General features: G+C 38.4%; 1 protein-coding gene across 1 annotated transcript in view; it reads left to right on the top strand.

The window, feature by feature from the left end:
• Positions 1 to 573: 573 nt before the first annotated feature.
• Positions 574 to 22,515, top strand: part of LOC139720544 (growth factor receptor-bound protein 2-B-like) — a 37,196-nt gene continuing 15,254 nt past the window's right edge. The window contains exons 1-3 of the mRNA XM_071631896.1: positions 574 to 1,133; positions 5,312 to 5,406; positions 20,145 to 20,267. Of these exons, the coding sequence (XP_071487997.1) occupies positions 1,047 to 1,133; positions 5,312 to 5,406; positions 20,145 to 20,267 (305 nt within the window). The 5' untranslated portion in view covers positions 574 to 1,046. The remainder of the gene's footprint in view (positions 1,134 to 5,311; positions 5,407 to 20,144; positions 20,268 to 22,515) is intronic.

The raw sequence follows: 22,515 nt of genomic DNA on the forward strand, positions 1-22,515 counted from the left end.
ATTATATTTTGCAAACTGACGTCACTGTATTGTCATCTCATTTGCATATCTTGTTGATTTGTGTTCTTTTGAAAAATGAAACAGATTTTGAATTGATTTGAATTCAACACGCCAAGAGAAGGTAAGGCCCCTATCAGAAAATGAAAAGACAGGACTGATGGAAGAAAGGGGAAGAAATAAGAAAGAGTAATTGATGAAAGAACACCCAATTGAAAATGATTACAATTACAGTCAAAGAGACTTCAACGAAGAAATGAAAACGAACAAAATGATCGCACTTGAAACCCAACAGCAGTAATTCAGTACCGGTACTTAGAAAAGCTCAAGATATCAAAGAGGCATAATTAGCGGACTAGATGCTACATCATTACAGGCGTTTCGGAATGAGAGACACATGGATACCGTTTCATTATTGAAAGGTTTAGGATACAAGACTAATAACCGCTTGCGCCGCGAGCGAGAGCGCGTTTAGCGTTGAGTGGAGGATGTTTGGGATACACGGAGAAAAGAGAAATCACATCGTAAATATTCAGTCATCGATCGACCGAGCGCAACTCCACTATCACACAGTTTAGATGTAACGACGATCCATCACGCCTTAGGGTAACCAGGAGACTGAAGTAGGAATCCCATTTCGGATATAATCCTGGATATATTTCTCCGACTTTCGCGAATCGAACGCTGCTAAAACGTATTTTTGGAATGATATTTTCTCGTTACTGGTGTGTTCGTTTAGCTCCAATTTCTTTGGTGCTTGGTGTCATTATTTGTGAGATTGAGCGACGCTGATTTGCCTGCGGACTGCCGCTTGAAACAGATGCGGCAGCAGTCGGCGTAGCCAGGGGCGTCGTTTCGGAACTCGTCGACTCACACACTTGCTCGTTCATTGATTTGCGTGATAGCGGAGAGGAGGGAGGTGGTCGTTGAAGCATTGAGAGAAAAGAGTCTCTTGGAAGATAATCTCCCACCACCAACACCACTTTCACGCGTTTTCAGCCCAGCGTGGTGCACTCCAGCGCACGGAGCAAAGACTGATAACACAAACAATGGTCGAATGCAGGGCCGTGTACTCTTTCAAACCCAAGGAACCAGATGAACTGGAATTTAACCAGGGCGATGTACTCTTTGTCAAAGTAAGACATATTCCATCCACTTATGATTTTTTTAAAAAATTGATTTATGCCCGTTTGATGGTTGGAATGAAAGATTAATTACAGTATAAGTGCTTTCATATCATATGAAAATATGAACTTGTCTTCATTGAAATCTGTAGACAGTCATCTCCTATTATTTATTTCCAGTCACAATTAATGTTTCCCTTCAATGTTTCACACAGCAGTGCTCAGGATTTCTGTATGCGTGAAGAAATGTGTTATAAAGCTTTAAATGACAGATCAGTATCAATGAAATATAGTAAAGAATTTTTTTCTAAAGATATGTGAGAAAGAAGAATATAGAAAAAGTCTTGTTGAAAAGGTAACAAAAGTGATTTGTTTATGCTGTGGAAAAAGGGAATATTTATTTCTCTCATTGATAATCAACTTGATCAAGAATGTCTGACTTCTATTTTTTTTTTTTTGGGGGGGGGGGGGAATGGCTTAGATCAGTGCATATAGCCGTTCCAAAGGTCAAAACCAGGAAATGCTACTTCGCTTGGTTGTGATTTGAGTTTCACTGATATGCTGTTGTACAATGTATGTCTTTGTTTGTCAAAGATATTGTGGTATCTTCACGATGAAGGGATTTTCCCTATGAATGTATATGATTATGAGTTTTCATAGAAATCAAACTGAAAGATGTGGTTCAACCCTCGAACAGGGGAGGGGCAGTCTCTTCATGGTTTGACATTGTTGTGGCTCGAATAAAAATTTTCAATTATTGCAGACAGAGCTATTTGATGGAATATGTGTTAATGGATAAGGACATTGTAAAGTCGATATCAAAATATTTATAACCAAGTTTACCATGCTGGTAAACTGTAATTCAGTTGCAGATCCAGGATGGGATGCACCAGGCATGCGTTCCCCTTTATTTTTTGTTAAAACACAAGAAATTAAAACAAAATGGAGGGGGGCATGCACCCCCTTCAAAGGGTGTGTACAGTTCCGGTCGAGGTGAAGATTTAGCTTTTAACATTTTGCGAGATATTCAGAAACTACTCTATGAGATGTCAAAGAGCATGCAGTTCTAGGGGTGTCAAAAGTTTATTCGATGAAAATCGGTTTTGAAATGGCTGAGATATCCAAAAACAAGGTGAAACAAAGATATCCTAATAAAGTTGTGGCATGTCACCTTTTATTATTAGCACTTTTTTGGATATCTCAGCCATTTGAAAACCAATTTTCATCAAATAAACGTTGAATCCTTTGTAAAATTACATGCTCTTTCATATTTCATAAGAGGCTTTTCATTATCTCACTTAGGAATGTTCAAAACATGAATCCCTACCTCAACCAGTACTGTACAGTCCCTTTAATTCTGTAAAGGCGCCACCCCCCCCCCTTACAGAATTCCAGGATCCATCCCTGTAATTGGATATTTTATTCTTATGTATACGGTACACTTTTGTTTCTGAAAAAAAAATTAAGTACGTGATAAATTCAATAATCAAATTAATTATACTTTTTTGTGTGTGCATGAAGCATATATTTGCAACTTTTTTTTTTTCAAAAATAAAAATGTTTTTCCAACTTAGTTTAAATACTTTAATCTACATGAAACATCAGCAACCATGGCAGCATGAATGTACAGAACTTGCAACAGGATCATGCAGGTCAAATCTGCAGTTTCAAACTTGAAATATTGCTGTAAGTGCATGTGCTTTAAAATGAACCCAACCATAAGGAAGCACCATGTTCTGCTTTTAAAAAGAGTCGTTGAGCAAGCCTACAGATCTGATAACCTGGATGATTCAGTTATCTTGGAAAAGTGCCAGTGATGTGTAGCATCATCGCTATTTTTCTTTTCGTTGTTGTTGTGTGGATGTCGTCAAGCCTACAATACAACCAAGCTGTACATTGTATATCATGGTCAACGTGCGCGGCTTCCTGTTGTACAGTATCTTGCTATGACTGTGAATAGGAGATATTGCCAATCTTTAAACACCTGTAAAGGTACACATCCTATGTGTTGAAAGCACTCATAGTGTACATTAGTATCCCAAGGGGGAAAAGAGACTTTGTTAGTGCTATGGAACCAAAAATGTCATTAAAAATGTTCAGGAGGACATTTCCAGATCATTCATGACTGAACATGCCCCAAGCTTGTAGTAGACTTCATGACACAGTTGATGTACAGTTGTAAGCCTAGCCTGCTTCCTGCCTGTCAGCACTACAAGAAATGCTCCTAAAATCTCTTTGTGTGTGTATGTGTGTGTGTTGGGGTAGGTTCTCCACATTTCTTAATCAACATTATATTTTCTCCTGATTATCCTCTTTAGGATTTCCTCTGTGAATGTGTCGTAAAGTGTCAAAAATTCTAGTCCTGAAAATTAAAATGATGTTGAATATGATAGAAATAATTGTGGAAAAAAGTAAGCCACGAACATTATTCCTATTTCCCTAGGAAGATGTGATTATGTGGAGAAATGTGTCGATCACACGAGCAAGTGTGAGTGACCTATTTGAGAACCTCCATTCAATTCAATTCAATTCAATCATAGTTTATTTCCAATCAACGAAAATCAAAACGTAGTACAAAGTATACATGTCATGAAATGATATTGTTCAAACATTTGCGAAAGATTCATGTAGTATCCGAGATAAATTATATAACAACATATATTTATATATATATACAATAATTAGGAGGAACAATACATACCGTATATACTTTGTGGGCGTGCGGAAAATAGATTCGATTATGGAAAATAGTGATCCACTAAAAAGCAAAGCTTGTTGGACGTGGATCGCTAGATAAATAATGAGTAAATAATATATTATTCGAGAGTTTTTTTATAGCTATTGTATTTGATATTAATAGATTATTTAAGTCATTTGTAAAGATATTCATGTAGTTATATTGAGATACGCAGGTCGGTTCATTGATACACAATGAGAGCATGCAAAAAGAAGAAAGTTTGTGCTCTTGATTGTATAAAATCATTTTACATTCATTTTAAAATTTCGTTTCCCTGCTACCACCTGCACTATGTGGTGAATTTTAAATACAAGAGAAAATCACCCTGAAAACAAAGAGTTGTGTTCTCTTCACAACCTACACTGTTGTAGTGTGGTGTGAGTGTGTATGAATGATTATAACATATCGTGTTATGTAAATATGTTTGTGTACACCTGTATGCATGCATTGGATGTGTGTATACAGAAATTGAATTCAGTATATGTAAAAGGATATTATAATGGAACATGTGGATCGTGATTGCGTGGGTCCAACAAAGAAGGGTATATTGTCAGTTTGTGGAGTGAAACTAACCTGATAGCCAGCATGGGTACTTGTCATGTAAGTGCTTCCAGGGAGTAGTGATTGTTGAGACAATACAGTTTGAAGTAAAGCTACTATAGATTTGTTTCAAGGCTTGGTGATGACTTAATATATAAAAAAAGAATAATTTGATTATCCTTTTTTTTTTTCAATTAAGAGGAGGTACTTTCCAAACACTTATACAGAAAGTTTGTGATTATGCAATTTTGTTATGCCGCCTATTTAATGGAGCCTACCTTTTGTTCCTTTTTATCTTTTTATTATTTCTAAATCAACCATCATTATGAAATCTATTTTATAAAGAGGCTCCACAATACATTAATGAAAAGAAGTACTCTATACTTATGAATCCACTTACCATAATCCTCCAAGCAAATTTTCTAGGTAGTCATTCCACAGACCGACAAAAGTACATTGTATTGAAGCTGCTCCTTCTCATACATTGCCCCAAAACTTTAGAATTCATTGTTCATGAAGAAAAAAAAAAGCTTTCATTTGTTTGTGTCATGCATTTGTGTAATATTTCACACTGTCATATCTGTTTGTTAATCCAATGTAAGTTTACTATCTTATATGTTGCTATTCGTATAAAGCACTTTGTAGGCTCTACTCTTTAAGAAAAGGCACTATACAAATGTCATGATGTATGTATGTACATGTATGTATATGCTAGCACTTTTCATTATCTGAGCACGTGTCATATACATGCCCCTCCCCCCCCCCCCCCCCCTTTTCATTACTTCTCTGAATACAGCTGGCAGCTATATTGCACTAAATGTCAATTGTCTTAATAGTAATGGCTGTCAGAGGATTAAATGATCTTTGTTCTGAAATTGTTGTTTTGTTTTCTTACTTTCATTCTTTCTGGCAGGGTCCGGAACAGGATGGAGCTGGTACAGGCTGGCTCAGAGCTCAGCTGAACGGTAGAGAGGGGCTAGTACCAGCCAACTATCTCACCAAACTACCGTAAGTCTTTCGTGGAAAAAAGTGCATGTGATGTGCTGTCATTATAATATTCCACCCATTTGGGAAGTGGACTTATTTGCCCGTGATGTTGTTGACTGGCGATGATATCCTCAATGCTTAATTCTACTTTGAAATTTCATTCAAGAAGAAGAAGAAGAAGAAGAAGAAGTTCAAGAAGAAGAATTTATAGTAGTAGTAGTAGTAGTAGTAGTAGAAGAAGAAGAAGAAGAAGAAGAAGAAGAAGAAGAAGAAGAAGAAGAAGAAGAAGAAGAAGTAGAAGTAGTAGTAGTAGTAGAAGAAGAAAAAGAAGAAGATCGATATGAAGAAGAAGATTAAGAAGAAGAAGAAGAAAATGGCTGATAGTCATGATGGAGTGAAAGTATGAGGAGCCTGGGTGTTAGTATCATGCTCACATGTTAATCCATCCATGCATGCATGCATCTTTCATGTGTCACATTTCGTTTTAATACGCTTACAGCATACAAAATGTGGGCCGAGATGGATATCCTGCAAACGATATAATCTGAACTCAGTATTGCGTTTGCATGATCTTCCTTTTCATCTCAACTCTCCTGTGTGTGGAACATTCCTGTAGAATGGCACAGAGCACACAAAATGCTGAATGAAATATGTCAGGCATATGTCCTAATCACCACTGTTGTGTGGTTGTTTCAGTTGCCCTTTTATAACTAATATTAACAAAGATATCTTCATATTGTTTTTCTTTCATTATTGATATGAAAGTAATCAGTTGTAAGTATGGTAGCTGTCAGTATGATTAACAGCCCTTTTTGCTCAGGTAATGCAAGCAGTCCATGTTAAAGGACATATCCACATTTATAAGCATGTTGATTTAGTGAATGCTGCCATATTAGTAGAAGACATCAGTGAGAGTTTGAGGAAAATCAGACTAGATCCATTTAAAAGTTATGAATTTTTGAAGTTCCTGTTCAGTCACTGCTGGATGAGAAGACTACTACAGCTTGTGATGTCACATGTGTACAACGATATAAAGAAAACAAAGAAAATTCATCATGTTTTCACTTTTAAAATAAAAGAACGCTTGACTAATTGCCTCTTTCAGAAGACAGGAGGAATAATATTACCCTTAACATACATCAATGACAAGTCAAGGAAATGTGCACTTTTTTCAAAAAGTAGAATTTTGTGAAATTCTCTTTATATTTTCCTTATATGGTTGTACGCATGTGACATCATACACTGTAGTAGTCTTCTCATCCAGCAGTGACTGTGCAGATACTTTAAAAATTCATAACTTTTGAACGGATTGCCTGATTTCCCCCAAGCTTTCACTGATGTGTTCTACTATCACTGTTGCATTCACTCAATTCACATGTATATGAAGGTGGACTTGTCCTTTAAGTTGAACAGTTGACATGATTGCTTGCATCTTTATAGCTGGAAAAAGATGTGTGAAACAATATCAACATTTTTAGCATTGTCATTGCCTTCCATTTTTTTTTTTTTTTTTTGGAGGGGGGGGGGGGGAGGGGGAGGGTGTCAAGAGTCAACTCACTTCAAACTGTGTTTATGTGCTATCTTTCATAGTTTCAGTGGTAGGTTTTGAAAAGAAAGAGGGTGATTCTGTGTAGTGCTCATTAGAAAGTGCAGATGCCAGTAAAATTTGATGAGACCCAAATTGGTAAACCAATCTTCAGTAACTTTAAAAGGTTTTTGTGGTTTGTTGGTCACATGTTTAATCTAATGTGCTCCTAAAGAATAACAGTTGCTTTTACATCATCAGGTATGCCATTGTTCAGATGTTTTGCTCCCACCACTGAACACAATGGGAGGGAAAAACAAAGTGTCAGCAGGTATTTGAGTACATGATGTTAGTGTTATCAGGGGCATCGCTTGTATTGCAGAGTCATCGTGGTGCTGTGTAGACAGTTAATGATTAGAACAGAACATTTTTGCCACAGACATTGTTTGTGTGTTGGGTAAGATAGAGAGAGATTATGTCTGTGCTTGTATGGGAGAGAGTGTGTGTTTAAATCATGTGTGTGTATGTGTTCGTGTGTTTTTGTAAACAAGGAGAGGATGCCACAGTACAATGGACCGGTAATCATTTCTCACTCATTGAACCCACCTAACTAGATTGACCTTTTGCGCCCTTTGCCACGAAGCGTTCCCACCGTTCCCCTCTCAATAATTTCCCCTCTTCCCCCCCCCCCCCCCATCCTCCTACTCCTGGTCTCTTCTCTATCTCCTTCTCCCCCTTCTACATTCTGTCCTTTCAGGAGAGGTAGTCAATGTGTGTTGTATGAGGCAGTGATCCATGTTCCCATCACCCAATTTCATCCATGTCTGGGAAAGTGGATGGAGCTTCTGTGTACCACAGTGCACCAATGTATGTGCCCTTTCCAGCACTGTTGGGTAGTCTTGTTTTGGAGACCTGTATGTATCCATTGGATGGCCAGATGTGATGCCTGACGGGCTGGGGGAGACATACTGCACTTAACCCGTTGTCTACAGGAACAGGGTGCCCCCTGTTTTGAAGCAATAGGCAATCGAGTAATCTCGGAAGCAACGGGTAAATGTAACACTCTGAACTCACCCAGTCTGAAGAATGTATTGCAAAACGAGGAATTTTCATGTGCATTCAATTTTGCGAGAGTTAAGATTTGCAAAATTAAAATGCACACAAGAGTTCTTGTCTGTACACTATATGCATTGAGTGCCAGTGGCAATTCACAAAACTTTCATGCTGCGAAAAAGGCCATTGGCTCCAATTTGCAAAAATGTCATGCCATAAATATATCATGTTTCACAGTAATACAGCAATAGCTGCCATTGTTTTCAGTGAAAATATGGGACCATGATGGATATTTTTTTTTTCCAGTTTAACCCATTGAATACAGAGAGCAGATGTGGCATGTGAGTAAGTTCTATGAGGAATAACGGTATTTGGTAGGCTGTGGGTTAAATGATATTTCACTTTTCCGCTATCACCAACCACTTACATCACAACCACCACCAATATATCTGTACACCTGTATTCCACATTTTACCACTACTTCTACTTTTACTGTAAACTACAAATACTGCAAGATACATTCTGTTACTACTACATTGTACATCTACTGATACTATACCACCACCACAACTAAATTTCTACTACTACTACTACTGCTAGTGCTGCTGCTACCAATATTACTACTACTACTGCTACTGTTACTACTATTACTACTACTACTGCTGCTGCGGCTACTACTACATCTACATCTACCATTGATATTGCTTCTATTATTACTAACCCCTATTCATCAACAACTGCTGCGGTATGTAGGCCTACTCCTTGTTACAGATAATGAGTGTAATGGTGATTGATAGTATAAGCAGTCAAGCAATGTCAATATTATGTGGACAAAATTAAGATGAAACTAGAAAAGCACTTGGGAGAGTGTAGACCTCTGCCAAGCAGTAGCTCATTTCCACCCACACACGCATGCTGCAAATCGCTCTTATTTCCTCATGATAAAGAAGCCTTAGTGTTGTGTATCATTTGCAGAGCCTCTCTACCTCATCAGCAGCTTACTGCACACTCCGCCTCTAGCGCTGGATCAGTGCGCGTGTACCTCAAATACCCACAGCATGAACTCCCTAAGTTATTTGTTGAGTCTATTTTCCAATGATAATCCTTCAAAAAAAGAAAATAAATAAATGAAGATCATGGATCCAGAAGATTATCTGGATTATTACCAAAATTCAATCATCTGTTTATCCGTCATTATCAACTTTTCTGTAAGTTTTATCCAAATTCATGCACAACTTTTTGAGTTATTTTGCAAACAGACAGACAAACAAGCAAACAAACAAAGAAACAAACAAACCAATGGCCACAAAAAGAAACTTCCTTGGTGGTGTTGAGTACTGAACGTGACAAAACTACACTATTGAGAGCATGGTGAAGGTGGAATCATAGATGCATGTGGTTTAGTAGGCTAGCAAATGCATGATCCTGCATTAATTAAACCAAATGTGGTGGTGCAGAACGGCTAGAGAGTGGCAAAATCTGGATGCCGTCTTCTTCCCTGGAGACTGAGATGTAATTGGAATGGCACACTAATAGTCTGACAGACAGTGTTGATTGATGATGCGCCAGGGGCCTGACATAAAAAGTATTGTATTCAAATGTTGATGCCCAAACATGCTGCTAGCCACGTTTTTACCATGCTTTTTTATAAACAACTTTTTATGAGACATTAAGCGCACCAACATTCTGTGATGAAAATACAAAAAGAACAACAAATCCAAAAGGTTGAACACAAAACTAGGTCCCACACCGCACAAAAACAAAGAAAGAAACAAACAAACAAATAAACATCTGAATGATCTGGTATATAACTTTCTTTATCATCAGGTAGTGATTTACTGATTAGACCATGGACACCTTTTGGACTGTTTCCTTATTTTTTTTTCATCCAATGACATCATCTTGAGGATGAGGCTAGGGTCTAAGGAATAAAATATAATGTAGGCCTATATACTCTAATGTTTTACTTCATATGCCATACACTTTGTTCATTTGAACCTGTAAGACAATTTTCTCGTTATTTTGATAGGTTTTATTCACTTGAATCAAATCTTGGCAGTCTTTCATGTTCAGATGTGACTTGATTTCTGTGAAAACAAACAATCAAACAAACAAACAAACAAACAAACAAACAAACAAGCAAATACACAAACAAACACACAATGATTCATTTTTCACTTGATGGGAATAATTTTTCAAGCAGGAACCTTTGCACATTTGCCATAGACGCCTGCCTGAGTATACTTGGGACTAGACTTCAAGGGGTAAAGAGCTGTATGAGTTCCACCACAGTAAAAAAATTGTGCCCTTGATGCATGTAGATGACTTAATTGGAAGAGAGAAAAAAAAATAAAGACCTCAAAATTATTAGAAAAAAACCCAATATCTTTCTTTGTGAGGCAGGCAGAGACAATATGAAATAAATCTTTTTTTCAGACTCTATGAAATATGAAAAAAAAAATTAAGGTAATGATACTGTGGATACACTCCAGAGACCCTTTTTCTTTTAATGTGATGGAAATGTGTGCATGGTGACCTTCACTATGACTTTCCAATTATTTCCCAGTGTCGTCGCAGCATCACATGTGTTGCTGGTAGCATCATGGCATGAGGCTCGCAACGTTTGGGAGTCAATTTTCTGCTGGGCATGTACAATGTGTAGTGTCAGGTAATTCGAGCCCAAAGATAAAAGACTGTGTTCGCCACCATTGACAGTTCAGACAATGTGTCAAGGGGGGGGGGGGGGGGGGGAGGGGGGATATCTGTCTGGCATACGGTAAGCCATTACTGTCATTGGTGATCAGATCGTGTCGCAACATGTGAAGTCTGGACTCTCGCCTGCCTGCCTTTAGTTTTGGCAGGGAGGTGGGAACATGGTTTTGGGGCAACAAACTTTTACGTGGAGTAGCGATCCAAATGTGTGCTGGTGTCATGCAATCTGTGCAGGTGGTTCCTAGTTTTTGTTGTTGTTGCTAACATATACGGCGGTGGTTGTGGCTGTGTGGTAAAGTGTGAGGTCTGGGAGCTGAGACTATCTAACCCCTGCACTGGTGTGCCACATTTCCTCTGGTCCTCCGCCGACAGAGGAAGCCCGGTGGCAGGTCGGCCATCACTGTTTAGTGACTCATTATTTACTACCTGTACGTGTGTGATGGATGAACCAGCCAGGACCTCTGTCATACATTTTCCCACAGCATCCTGTGATGGTGTATGAGACCTTCTCACTCCATAAAGGGTCGTGTTTGTAATCATGTTTTTCAGAAAAGAGCTTGATGCTTTCTAGATATCCTCTTGTTTTCAACCGAAAGCTAATCAGAAGCACATTTCTGTATCACATTTCTTACGTAGATCACTCTGAGGATCATGGTCTGATCTTTTGAGTGCTAGATTTGTCCGTGCCAGACGTAAAATGACTGATGATAGTTCTGATTCCAGGGAAAGATTTCTGCAGCTGGCAAAACAAGCGAACTCTGGAATGATGGGGGATTATTGACGCACTGAAAGCACTTGATTGTAGGAAGTCAAGAGACATTTATACTGTAAAAACAGAAACATTCGCAGCATGAAACTTTTGCGAATTGAAGTTGACAGTTTTTTTTTTGTGGCATGAAACTTTGGTGAAATGCCACTGGTATTCAATGTACTGTGTAGAGGAAAATAAGCAAACAAACAAACAAACAAACAAACAAACAAACAAACAAACTTTTGTGTGTATTTTATTTTCAAGTACCTTGGCTCTTCACAAAATTCACAAAAGTGGCATGCATGCAAAATTCTCTGGTTTTAACAAACAGTAAACTATGTATCCTGATCATATGACAACATGAAGTACTTTGTGGTGTATGCAATGTGACACTCACTTGGCACAGAAAGGGTTAATAGGAAATTCTGATGTGATATGTTCTATAGTATGAATGAGAATAGCTTTGAAGCCCAAGGACATATTTCACAAAAAGATTTGAATCACAATAAATTGCAATAAGTGTAATTACATGGCAGCAGCTAGGAGACAGCCAATTGTTTTTTACCATTTAAGTTGTTTTTAAGTTGTTACTTTTTATACCGTAGTAACCATAGTTATTGCCAGATATGATAATTCCAAACATATTTATGGTCTGAAATTACTTTACGGTTGTCAATTCAAAGCAAAAAATTTAACTAAGCTCTATAAGGATGCATCATCTGCTCCTTAGCCCTTCCAAAACCTCCACTTCAAAATACTGTTGACTTTCTGTTTGAACAAGCTTGTCCATGGTAATGTTGAAGTTAATAGTTTTTTCTCGATATGGAAGATGACATATCCATATCAGATATTCAAATTCAAATTCAAATTCAAATTCAAATGAATTCATTAGGAATATGTGCTATATGTGAAGTTTCAAGGGATTTGGTGGTAAAATACTGGAGGAGCACGGAGGTGAACTGTTGAGATTTCTTGTCCTTCACTTCAAACAGTGCTTCGATGACCATTATGAATTCAAAAGCTTTTGCGTTTTATTGCAGAGTTAATTGTGCCGTATCGCAGAGCCTGTACGATGCAGTTTCAGAATAATATAGCACGCAGGGGGTTTACACCATGGTGCGTAAAGAGTTAAAAGATTGCAGTATGAAACTTCCAAGTACTGTCCCTCCAAAGAGAACGTACATCTTAAGACCAAGTAGTGTTGGGAAACATGGGTGGTCAGGGCTTGACATTTAGCAGTGTCTTGGCGGCCTGGGAAGGGGTCACTGAAACTTGATGTCGGGCCACCAAATTTCCAAAAAGGCTATCCTTGGTGGCTCAAACAGGCAACTAAGGCTGCGTTTATCTAAAAATTTTCTGAGGCAGAATCATGATCCTAAACACATTTGAGGCATTTTCAGGGGTTAGATGAACGGAACCATGTTTTCAAACGCATTTAGAAACGCTGTTTTGAAACGCCTTTCAAAGGGTGTTTTGAAACACGTTTGAGACCACGATCGCCGTTTTGTGAGTAGATAAACGCAATGCCGTTTTGAAACGCGGTTATATTTCAAGGTGAAATCCCAGCTGTTTCCGGTTGTGCTCTCTGCCCATTATTTGTGTGTGACTGAGGAGGCATGTTTGGTGGTATGCAGTTGACCTGAGTATTTACTTCCTGGGTCAAACGGCGCAAAGCAGCTGTGCAGTGACACCACTCGAATCGTGATTGTAGAATGGTTAGATAAACGCGGCTCCCCGAGAATGGCATTTCAAACCACGTTTGCAAACACCGTTCCAAACGGGTTTTGAAACGTGATTCTCTCTCTCAAGTTAGATAAACACAGCCTAAGATTGAAAATGGATTTTTATGTTTCCTTTTATTTGAGGCCCATACATTTCTTAAATAGGGCAACCAAATTTTCAAATTTAAAGACTTTATATAGTCACAGGGATGGCCACCAGAGAATCAAGTTGGTGCCGTGCCTGGTAGTCCACTTGAATTGATCTTCATTCATTGCCCACCGTGGTACATTCAAAAACCACAATTAGCATCGGTCAGTGAATATGTGCACTGAAGCATACGCTCATCAGGTAGCGTTTGACTACAGTCTAAATTCTTTGGCCGTGCATGTACTTATACATACATTTGTAGATATTGGTGATAAAGCTGTAGGGCCTACTCAGTTTGATACGGAGATTCTCAAATATATCTGAGCCGGGCCAGCCCTCCCACTACAGGATAGTATAGCCATACTGACAGCTAGACATTTAGAAAGAAAAGACAGCAAAAACACCCTGTACTCCTCACTATTTACACAAAGACCTCGATTGGCTCACTGCAAACCTGTTCTATGAAGACACACATATCGGAGGGGTCCTATATCATGCTCATCAATGCACTGTCTTGGGTATGACGTGTGCATGTGTAATGTCAAAATGGAGGATCTCATAACAGCATCAGCATACTTCATCACCAAAAGGTACTTGTATATTGATGATGAGATATAAGTTTCCTTGTCTGTGGTTGAGGACAATGGATGGAGAACACCAAATTCTTTCTTTTTATGTCATACATTGTATATCCAGGAGTCAGTGTTTGTAAATACTTGAATTTGTAACTCCCTGTCTGTCTTACTATTGGATACATTGAAATATCATTTCACAAATCATATGGCACATCACAATGTACCTGCAAGTGCAACACAAATGAGATTCATCAAGGATATTACGTCATTTGCCTTATCATTTTGTACTTTAAAAATTTATGCTAGTTATGTGGATGTATGATATCATACATATTAGCTGCATATATTTGCTATTTGAAGATACCATGAGTTCATTTTTTTTTAACACTTTCTTTCTCGCCCCTACCACCACTGCTACTGCACGGTCAGGCCTGTGATGTGATCTGCCCTCATCACACACCCACCATGTTCTCTCTATGTCATCCATTAACCCTGAATCGCCAAGGGGCATGCGAGAGGCGGAGATCCTCTGGCAGAGCTACGACGACATTGCATGTGTTTGTGTGTGTTCCTGGCAGTTTGTTCTTTACACTAGAGTGACTCCGCCTCAGGCTGCCTGTTAGCCATGCTCTGTGGAGGCAAGATTGTGCGTCCTTGTCGGTACACATGTCGTCATCAGATCGTCGGGCGGGGTGGGGTTGGGGGGGGGGGATGAAATGGAAGATGGAGGCCTGTGGTGTCTTCATCACGGTCTTATTAGCCGCATAATTACGTGCCGTATGACAGGCCCTTTTAAATTGATTTGTTAAGATGGAACCACATAATCAGCTCCCCCCAGAATGGAGCCCACTGTGATTAAATGATTTCGTGGTGCGTGGTGGTGTGTGTGGTTGAACAAAAAAGGTCTGCCAGAGAGCGAGAGAGGGAGAAGGAGGGGGAGATGGGGAGAGAGAGAGAGGGACAGAGATTGCAGCAGTTTTCTGTAGACAAAGTACCACAATTATGCATGTATGCAGATGATTATATTAAAGGCTAAAACACAAACAACACAGGGAGATGGATTGGTATTAAGAGCAGATGCTGGTTATTAGGATGGAAAGGATTCAAAAGTGGAATGAATGAAGGGATATATGAACAGATGGACACAGATATACATCAGAGCCAAAATTGGTAGAAAGATAAAGGGGATAAACAGACTTCGTAGAATAGTAAATTTGTCATTTGCATAATTGCATCAGTTGGATAGAAATACAGTAGATGAAAGGATAGACAAGAAAGCTAGATAAGAGCCCTTTCTTTTGTGCCATTTATTAACCCTTTTGTAAGCATCTGAGCCCATCCTCAAATTCTGTTAGCAGATTCTCAATTATCTCTTCTTTCTTTCTCTCTCTCTCTCTCTCTCTCTCCCTCTATTTGTGAAATGTAAATGAAAATATATTGAAAGATCTAGATAGACTCTATATATTTGTTGCATGTACACTTTTAAATACATATTAAGATAATTATGAAAATGTCAAGATATCACTTCCTCTTGCAAGGTCATCTGCTTTTCATGAATTTAGTCTGTATATGATCAGGCAGATGAAATGCAGTATCTGTAGCTTCTATTAGAAAAACAGTGAACTGTGACGATTGCAATAATTTGATCCTTTTCAGGAATTAGTGTGTTTGGTATATTGGAGTGACATAGATTGAATATTAATGATCATCGGTCAGATATGGTGACACGACATTTGCTCCTGCGACAATTGCTCTGGTCTTATTTCCTCCAAAGACTTAGGGTTAGGGTTAGGGTTGTGATAGGGTTTTAGATTTAGTTTGATGTGAGGATTAGAGTTATGCTTCTGGGTAGGTTGTATATTCACCTTGCAAATGTGCAAATATTGCAAATATTCAGCATGCAAATATTTCATGGGACCAATTAATTGTCACAGGAGAATATGTCATAGAATGATCAGATAAACACTGTATGCTTTTCTTCATGGGTGAGATGAAGGGCATGCAAATGTTGCATCTTTCTCAATCTATGAGACAATTCAGCTGGAGATGCCGCCTTTTGTAAACCAGTCCTCACCAAGAGGGCAGCTAGCGGTGTCGCTTAAAGATTTTAGGTAACGGCAGCAAATGGGTCAAATCTTTTGTGTCCCAGAATAAGGATATTCATGCAATAGTCCTCCAAGGGAAAACGCACTCACTCATAAATCCTGAATTATACACTGTACAGTGAAGTTTGCACAATAGATCACACACTAGATTTTGCATATCGGGATTCAATGATTACATGTAGATCTGATACTGGGTGAAATTGGGGAAACTGGGCAATATCGGACGAACATCAAAGGAAAGAGAATTGTACGCTTGTTATGTACGGCGGCAAATGCTATATCCTGCAGTGCCCTGATGGCAGAGTCGTCTCTGTCATATGACAGCAGCGATGCTTGTTAAGTAGTCCCTAATTGCCTTGTGCATGGAAGAAATTTCCTTTCATAACCGCGCTCAAACTGGACTAAGATCATTTTGGACTATTTTGTAATTTCATGTCCTTGGAGAAAAAGATAATTGATTGCTTCATACAGTGAAAAGAAATGATACAATCATTAAAATCAAAGGATTCTTTTGAGTAGCATGAACAGCAAAAGAGAAATTATGGACTGCAGTGATATACCATATAGCAAAGTCAGTCTGTCATCAACGGGTTAGTGTTGTGTTTTCTTTATGACACTGTATTCTTAACCCGTTGAAGATGAGTCCCCAGTATAATTGAGCAGGAGTCTATGGGAAACGCGTGTTGTAGCAAAATCAGTCCATCCTCAATGGGTTAAAGGGTGCGTACAGTTGTGGTCGAGGTGAGGATTTGGCTTTCAATGTTTTGTGAGATATTATTATTATTATTATTACTACTACTATTATTTATAGTGCGCTTTTCCCACAAGGCCCAAAGCGCTTATAATCAATTCAAAACATGTACGACAGTATGTAAAATAATGGATAAATGTTACAGCTACGAACTAGTTGCTACTGAAAAGATGTGTTTTCAAGGCTTTTTTGAACACACTGACTGATGAAGACTGATGAAGATATTCAGAAATCACTCTATGAGATGTCAAAGAGCATGCAATTCTGAGGGATATCAAAAGTTTATTTGATGAAAATCGGTTTTGAAATGGCTGAGATATCCAAAAACAAGGTGAAACAAAGAGATCATAATAAAAGGCGTGGCCTGTCGCCTTTTATTATTGGCACTTTTTGGGATATCTCAGCCATTTTAAAACCAATTTTCATCAAATAAATGTTGAATCCTTCTTAGAATTACATGCTCTTTTATATTACATAAGATGTTTCTCCTTTTTGACTTAGGAATGTTCAAAACATGAATCCCCACCTCGACCAGTACTGTACAGTCCCTTTAACTTCCATAACATGAGAGTATATTGTAACAACAACCACAACAACAATAACAGCAACAACAACAACAACAACTGCAACAGCAACAACAACAGCAACAACAGCAACAACAACAACGACAACTGCAACAGCAAGATAATGGGGGAAGAAACTCAAGTTTGCGTTGTGTGGTGGACTACAGCTGGGCACAGTATGAAAAAGGAAATACAGTGTGGATAAAAGCCTGCAGTCTGTTTAATGTATGTACAGTCCAGGGACTTATGATGTGTAGCACGGTACCTAGATTTCCAGGGCACTTTCGTACGTTGATATCCCTGCCGTCATTAATCTAATACATGCATGTGCTTGGTTAGGGCTCATCTGGTTTTGTTTTTTTCTGTTTCTGTTTTTTATATTCTTCCTTCTTTTTTTTTTTCTCTCTCTCTTTTGCACTCTTAGGAGGTTATTCTCCACAGTTGTGTGTTTGGTAGAGAGAGAGAGAGTGCTGTTTTCAGAAATGCTCTTGAAGAATAATTTCACTTCCAGATTAGCATGTCAGTCAATGAAATGTTTCATTTTCGGCACTGATATTACTTTATGAGCTTTTTGTTCACATTTCTAGATATTGATCAATTCATAGGGCCTACATGCTGTATATATATCCTGTTGTGACTCTGTAGCCTGACATCTTGAACCATTTAACCTGTTGAGGACGAACTGATTTTGCTATAACACACATTTCCCATAGACACCTGCCCGAGAATTCTCGGGACTCGTCTTCAATGGGTTAATGGTCGTGAATTATTCAAACCCACTGTGAAGAGTGCTCTTGGAGTTTAAGTTTTAAAAGCCAAAAAGTGTTTGTAGATTGTGCATTGACCTCAAGAAAGTAGGGCCTATATGGTGTCATGCTGTTTATTCAGCATACATTTTGAAGAAATGGGGAGACAACTATTTTGGAAGAACTTAAATTGATGGTTTAGTATTGGTGGAGATGAGAATTTGGCTCTTAACATTTTTCAAGATACCAGGAAACCACTTATGAAATAGTACAGAGGATACCATTCTAAGAGGAATTCCAAGTTTATTTGACAGAAATTGGTTTTGGTACGGCTGAGGCACTCAAAAACAAAGTAAAACAAAGTGATTGTAATAAAAGCTGGGTCCCACCTTTTATTAGGATAGCTCTTTTTTGGATATCTCAGCCATTTCAAAACCAATTTTCATCAAATAAACGCTGAATTCCTCTTAAAAGTACACGCTCATTCATATTTCGTAAAAAGTTTCTCATTATCTCACCCAAAATTGTTAGAAATCTGAAGTTATAGGTCTCAACCGAAACTGTACAACTACGATAGATAGTGCTTTTTAAGGATAGCTGTTGGACAACAGAATGAGATGTATAAATGCTCAAATTGGAATCTTACATCCTGAGAAATTTATGCTCATGTATGGAGCAGAGATAGATTCTAGTTCGATGTGCAGAATAATTGCTTTAATACCACAATTAGTTTCCAAGGACGCAATGGAGACCCAAGGTTACAGGTGTCTTCTTTTAGAAGTTCCAGGCATTCAAGATTGCATCCATACTGCCTGCATTCCAGCGTTTTCCCATCATGCCGTCTGTCTGGTTGATGATACAAGGAAGTTGATCTGATGACGAGGCTAACTTCCTACCAATTTTGATACCAATCATACACAGACAGGTTCTAGTTATCATGTTTTAATTTAGTTGTTATGTTTTACCATGTATATTCTGTGACTTTCTGTGACTTTCATAGACTGGCACTTTCATTTCAGCTATCCTTGCCTGCTCCTGTTGTTACATTTCATGGTCTATTATAACTCGACGCTGGCAAATCATTCCCTTGTTTTTGTTGACATGCTTTTCTCATAACAGGAACTTGACATGAGAGAAAAAAATGCTCTTCTTTTCAAATGCTGATACAAACAACTTGCTGTATTGCCTGCAGATTTTTTTTTAAAAATATTTTATTATCTTTTTGTTACTTTGCAAAATATAGTGCGATACTGTCAGAGACTCCAACTCTCCCATTTTCGATGGGAGATCTCCCGCCGAAAACCCATTTTTTGCAAAATCTCCCGTTCTCCCGCTTGAGATTTAATTTCTCCCGCCCTGGCTCTGTGTCTCCCGTTGGAAAGGATTTCTTACTTATTGCTATTGTATGTTGAAAAATTAAGCCTTCGATAGCACCAGAGAGCATGTAGAACCCTGGGAACTTCGCGCTTCGCACACATCAACTTGGAGTCTCCCGTTTGCTAGGGGTTTCTGGCGGGAGAATCTCCAGATCAGAAGGTGCTTTGGGTTGGAGTCTCTGTACTGTACTTTATACCCATTATGATATTCCAGTTCTGTCCAGAATGAAGTAGTTTACTGCACTTTCCTAGCACTGGGTAATTGTGTCACATTAGTTCTTCTGACACGTAGCACTACCCGGTGAGGTCTTGAAGTCCAAAAATAGAGTGATTTGTGTTTTGTTTTTTAAGTAACCTCTCACTTCCTTCAAGTACTTGGCAGATTTATGATTTCTTAATACAATGATGAATTCTTCAATAGATTAAAAAAAATTATCATATCTGGCCCAAATGGTGACCTGCTACACTAAAGCAATACTAGGCATGCTTATGATTTTGTCAATCCAAAGTAGATTTGTTTTTGTTTTTGTTTTCTCTTTTATCCTTTATCAGCCTGATGGTGACCTATTAGGTCTATGACATAACCGTACATGTTTAAGATTTCTTCAAACACAAATGGTCTATTGTTTGGTTTGTGTCATGGTTCTTTCTGATTGCGGCTATATGTGACTAGTTACGTACTTCTATACATCATTAATTGAGAATGTTTATCCCATTTCTGTTCCTAACGTAGGTCCTGGTTCTACCCCACCATCACACGGAAGAGTGCTGAACTCTTACTCCACCAAGAGGACAATGGAGCATTTCTGGTCCGGAAGAGTGAATCGTCCGAGAGGCTCTACTCATTATCTGTCAAGTAAGTGCAGGTCTTTTTAACCCATTGAGGACGGACTGATTTTGCTGTAACACACATTTTCCATAGACACCTGCCTTAGTATTCTCGGGACTCGATCGTCTTCAACAGGTTAAAGGGATGGTTCAGTTTTGGTTTAGATTGGCTGCAGGTTTCCAACCTTTTTTATGTGTGTGTTTGTGAGACAATGAGAAATCTCTTATTAAATATCAAAGAACGTGTAATACTTTGAGGAATTCACAGTTTATTTGATGGAAATAGGTCTTAGAATGGCTTAGATATAAACAAAATGTGATCCTAATGAAATGTGACAGGCCACAAATTTTATTAAGATCTCTTTGTTTTACCCTGTTTTGAGATATTTCAGTCATTTCAAAACCAAAATTCATCAAATAAACTTTCAATTCCCCCTAGATTTGTATGTTCTTTAACATTTCATAGAGTGGTTTCTAAATGTTTTTCCTCACACCAACCAATACTATACCATCCCTTTGAGCCTAATGATGTTTTGAATATTCATAAGTTTAGATATTTTGTTTCAAATTTCTATGGGAAAAACCTGCCATGTGACAGTTTGTTCTTAACTGTTGAGTATAAAGAGGCAAGTGGGATAGATGTGGTATAGAGAGTAAGGTTCTATGGTCTTAAAAAAAAGAGGCCCTGAGTTCAAACCGGCTTTGTACATACCGTCTTGGATGAGATGTTTTAACCGCAATGTCCTTGTAGACCCTGGTGTTAGAAATTGGTAATGTTTACATGGCTGGGTGACAATGATCTCTGAAACTCAGAGCACTGCTAATATTGAAGGACCTACCTATGGTTTTAAAAGACCTTATTTAGACGAAGTCGAGCTATCATCTTTTGGTGTATTAACCCCCAGGATAACAGTGTGTAAACCACTGATGGGGCTACCCTGGGTAAAGAAAACTGAATAAATAAATAAATAAAACCCTCTACGTGCGACATTAATTAACTTACGTAGACTACATTAAATACCTTAATTACCTAATTGTCTTTAGTGAAGTGCACATGACAAAAAGATATAGACGGCATTTTTTATATTATGTAATGTGTTTTCATTACGTTTTGTAGTATCTTAAATCCTTTTTTTTTTTTTTTTTGGTGAGACTGTGATGGCTCATGTTGAATCGTATATTACTTACCAGTAATTCTTTGAGACCAAAGCCATGTTATACCATGCTCCAATACCCAAAATGTTATCCCTCTATGATTTGTAGGTTTATAGGATGTCCTTGATGATTCAATTAAGGGGAGGTATGAATTTGACACTTCGAGGGTCCCCCAGAAAAGGAAAGTAGATCAAGTTCATCGTCTAAAAACAGGAACTGTTTCAAGGCTGTCAAGACGGGAAGTGGTGTCGTCGCAAATTAGGTTTTTGGGGAAGATAGGTGAAGAGTGTGGTGAACCACAGATATGAATGCCATAATCTATAACTCCTAGGCACTTTCACTTGAGGCAATTTGCAAGGCTCCTCGAGAAGGAGGTTGCACACATATCATCACCTGAGAACAAGAAGGGCACTATCGCAATTTTGGGGGTATTGAGTTATTGGTATCATGTTGTGGAGCTCGATCTCTTCTGCATCACAGTGTCAATGTGAGATTATTTTCATTTTGAGTAAAATGTCAAAAATGAAAAACACAAGGACACTATTTTATCCTATATACATGTATGTAGAAAAATGCTTATAAATCCACCCACTTTTTAAAAGTAAGTTTTAGTTTCATGAAAATTGATTGCTACGTTTTTATTTGTTTCATCAGAATTAGCTTGTACCAGTATGGGTGGGGCCAATTGGTATCTCGCCGTAAGGTACCTCATGCTCTTAAAGTCTCAAGCCGCACTGATACAGTGTGCCAACCATTTCCAATGTCTGTGTAGAGCAAAGCTCATACATGTTAATGAGCTTCCGTGGCGGTGTGATTATATGAAACATGAGGGTCTGTAGTCTGATATGCTTGTCATGTTTCAAGTCGATGTGTCTGAAGTACTCCCTTATGACTGACATGATGGTATGTCCATAAAATTGAGGCTCAATATGTCTAGTAGAAGCCCTCCGCCTTCTAAACAAGACGGGGGGGGGGGGGGGGGGGTTCAAAGGGGGAGATAGGGGTAAGTCACGTTGAGGCACCAGTAACACAAGCAACTCCTTATGACAACTTCGTTGCCGATAATCTTAATTCAGCAGTAAATGAACTGCCTTATGATCTTAGTAATGACTTAAATCTGA

This window comes from Diadema antillarum, unplaced genomic scaffold (genome assembly GCF_040938485.1).
Source record: "Diadema antillarum isolate AM-2024a unplaced genomic scaffold, OU_Dant_1.0 scf00000128, whole genome shotgun sequence".
NCBI classification, from domain to species: domain Eukaryota; kingdom Metazoa; phylum Echinodermata; class Echinoidea; order Diadematoida; family Diadematidae; genus Diadema; species Diadema antillarum.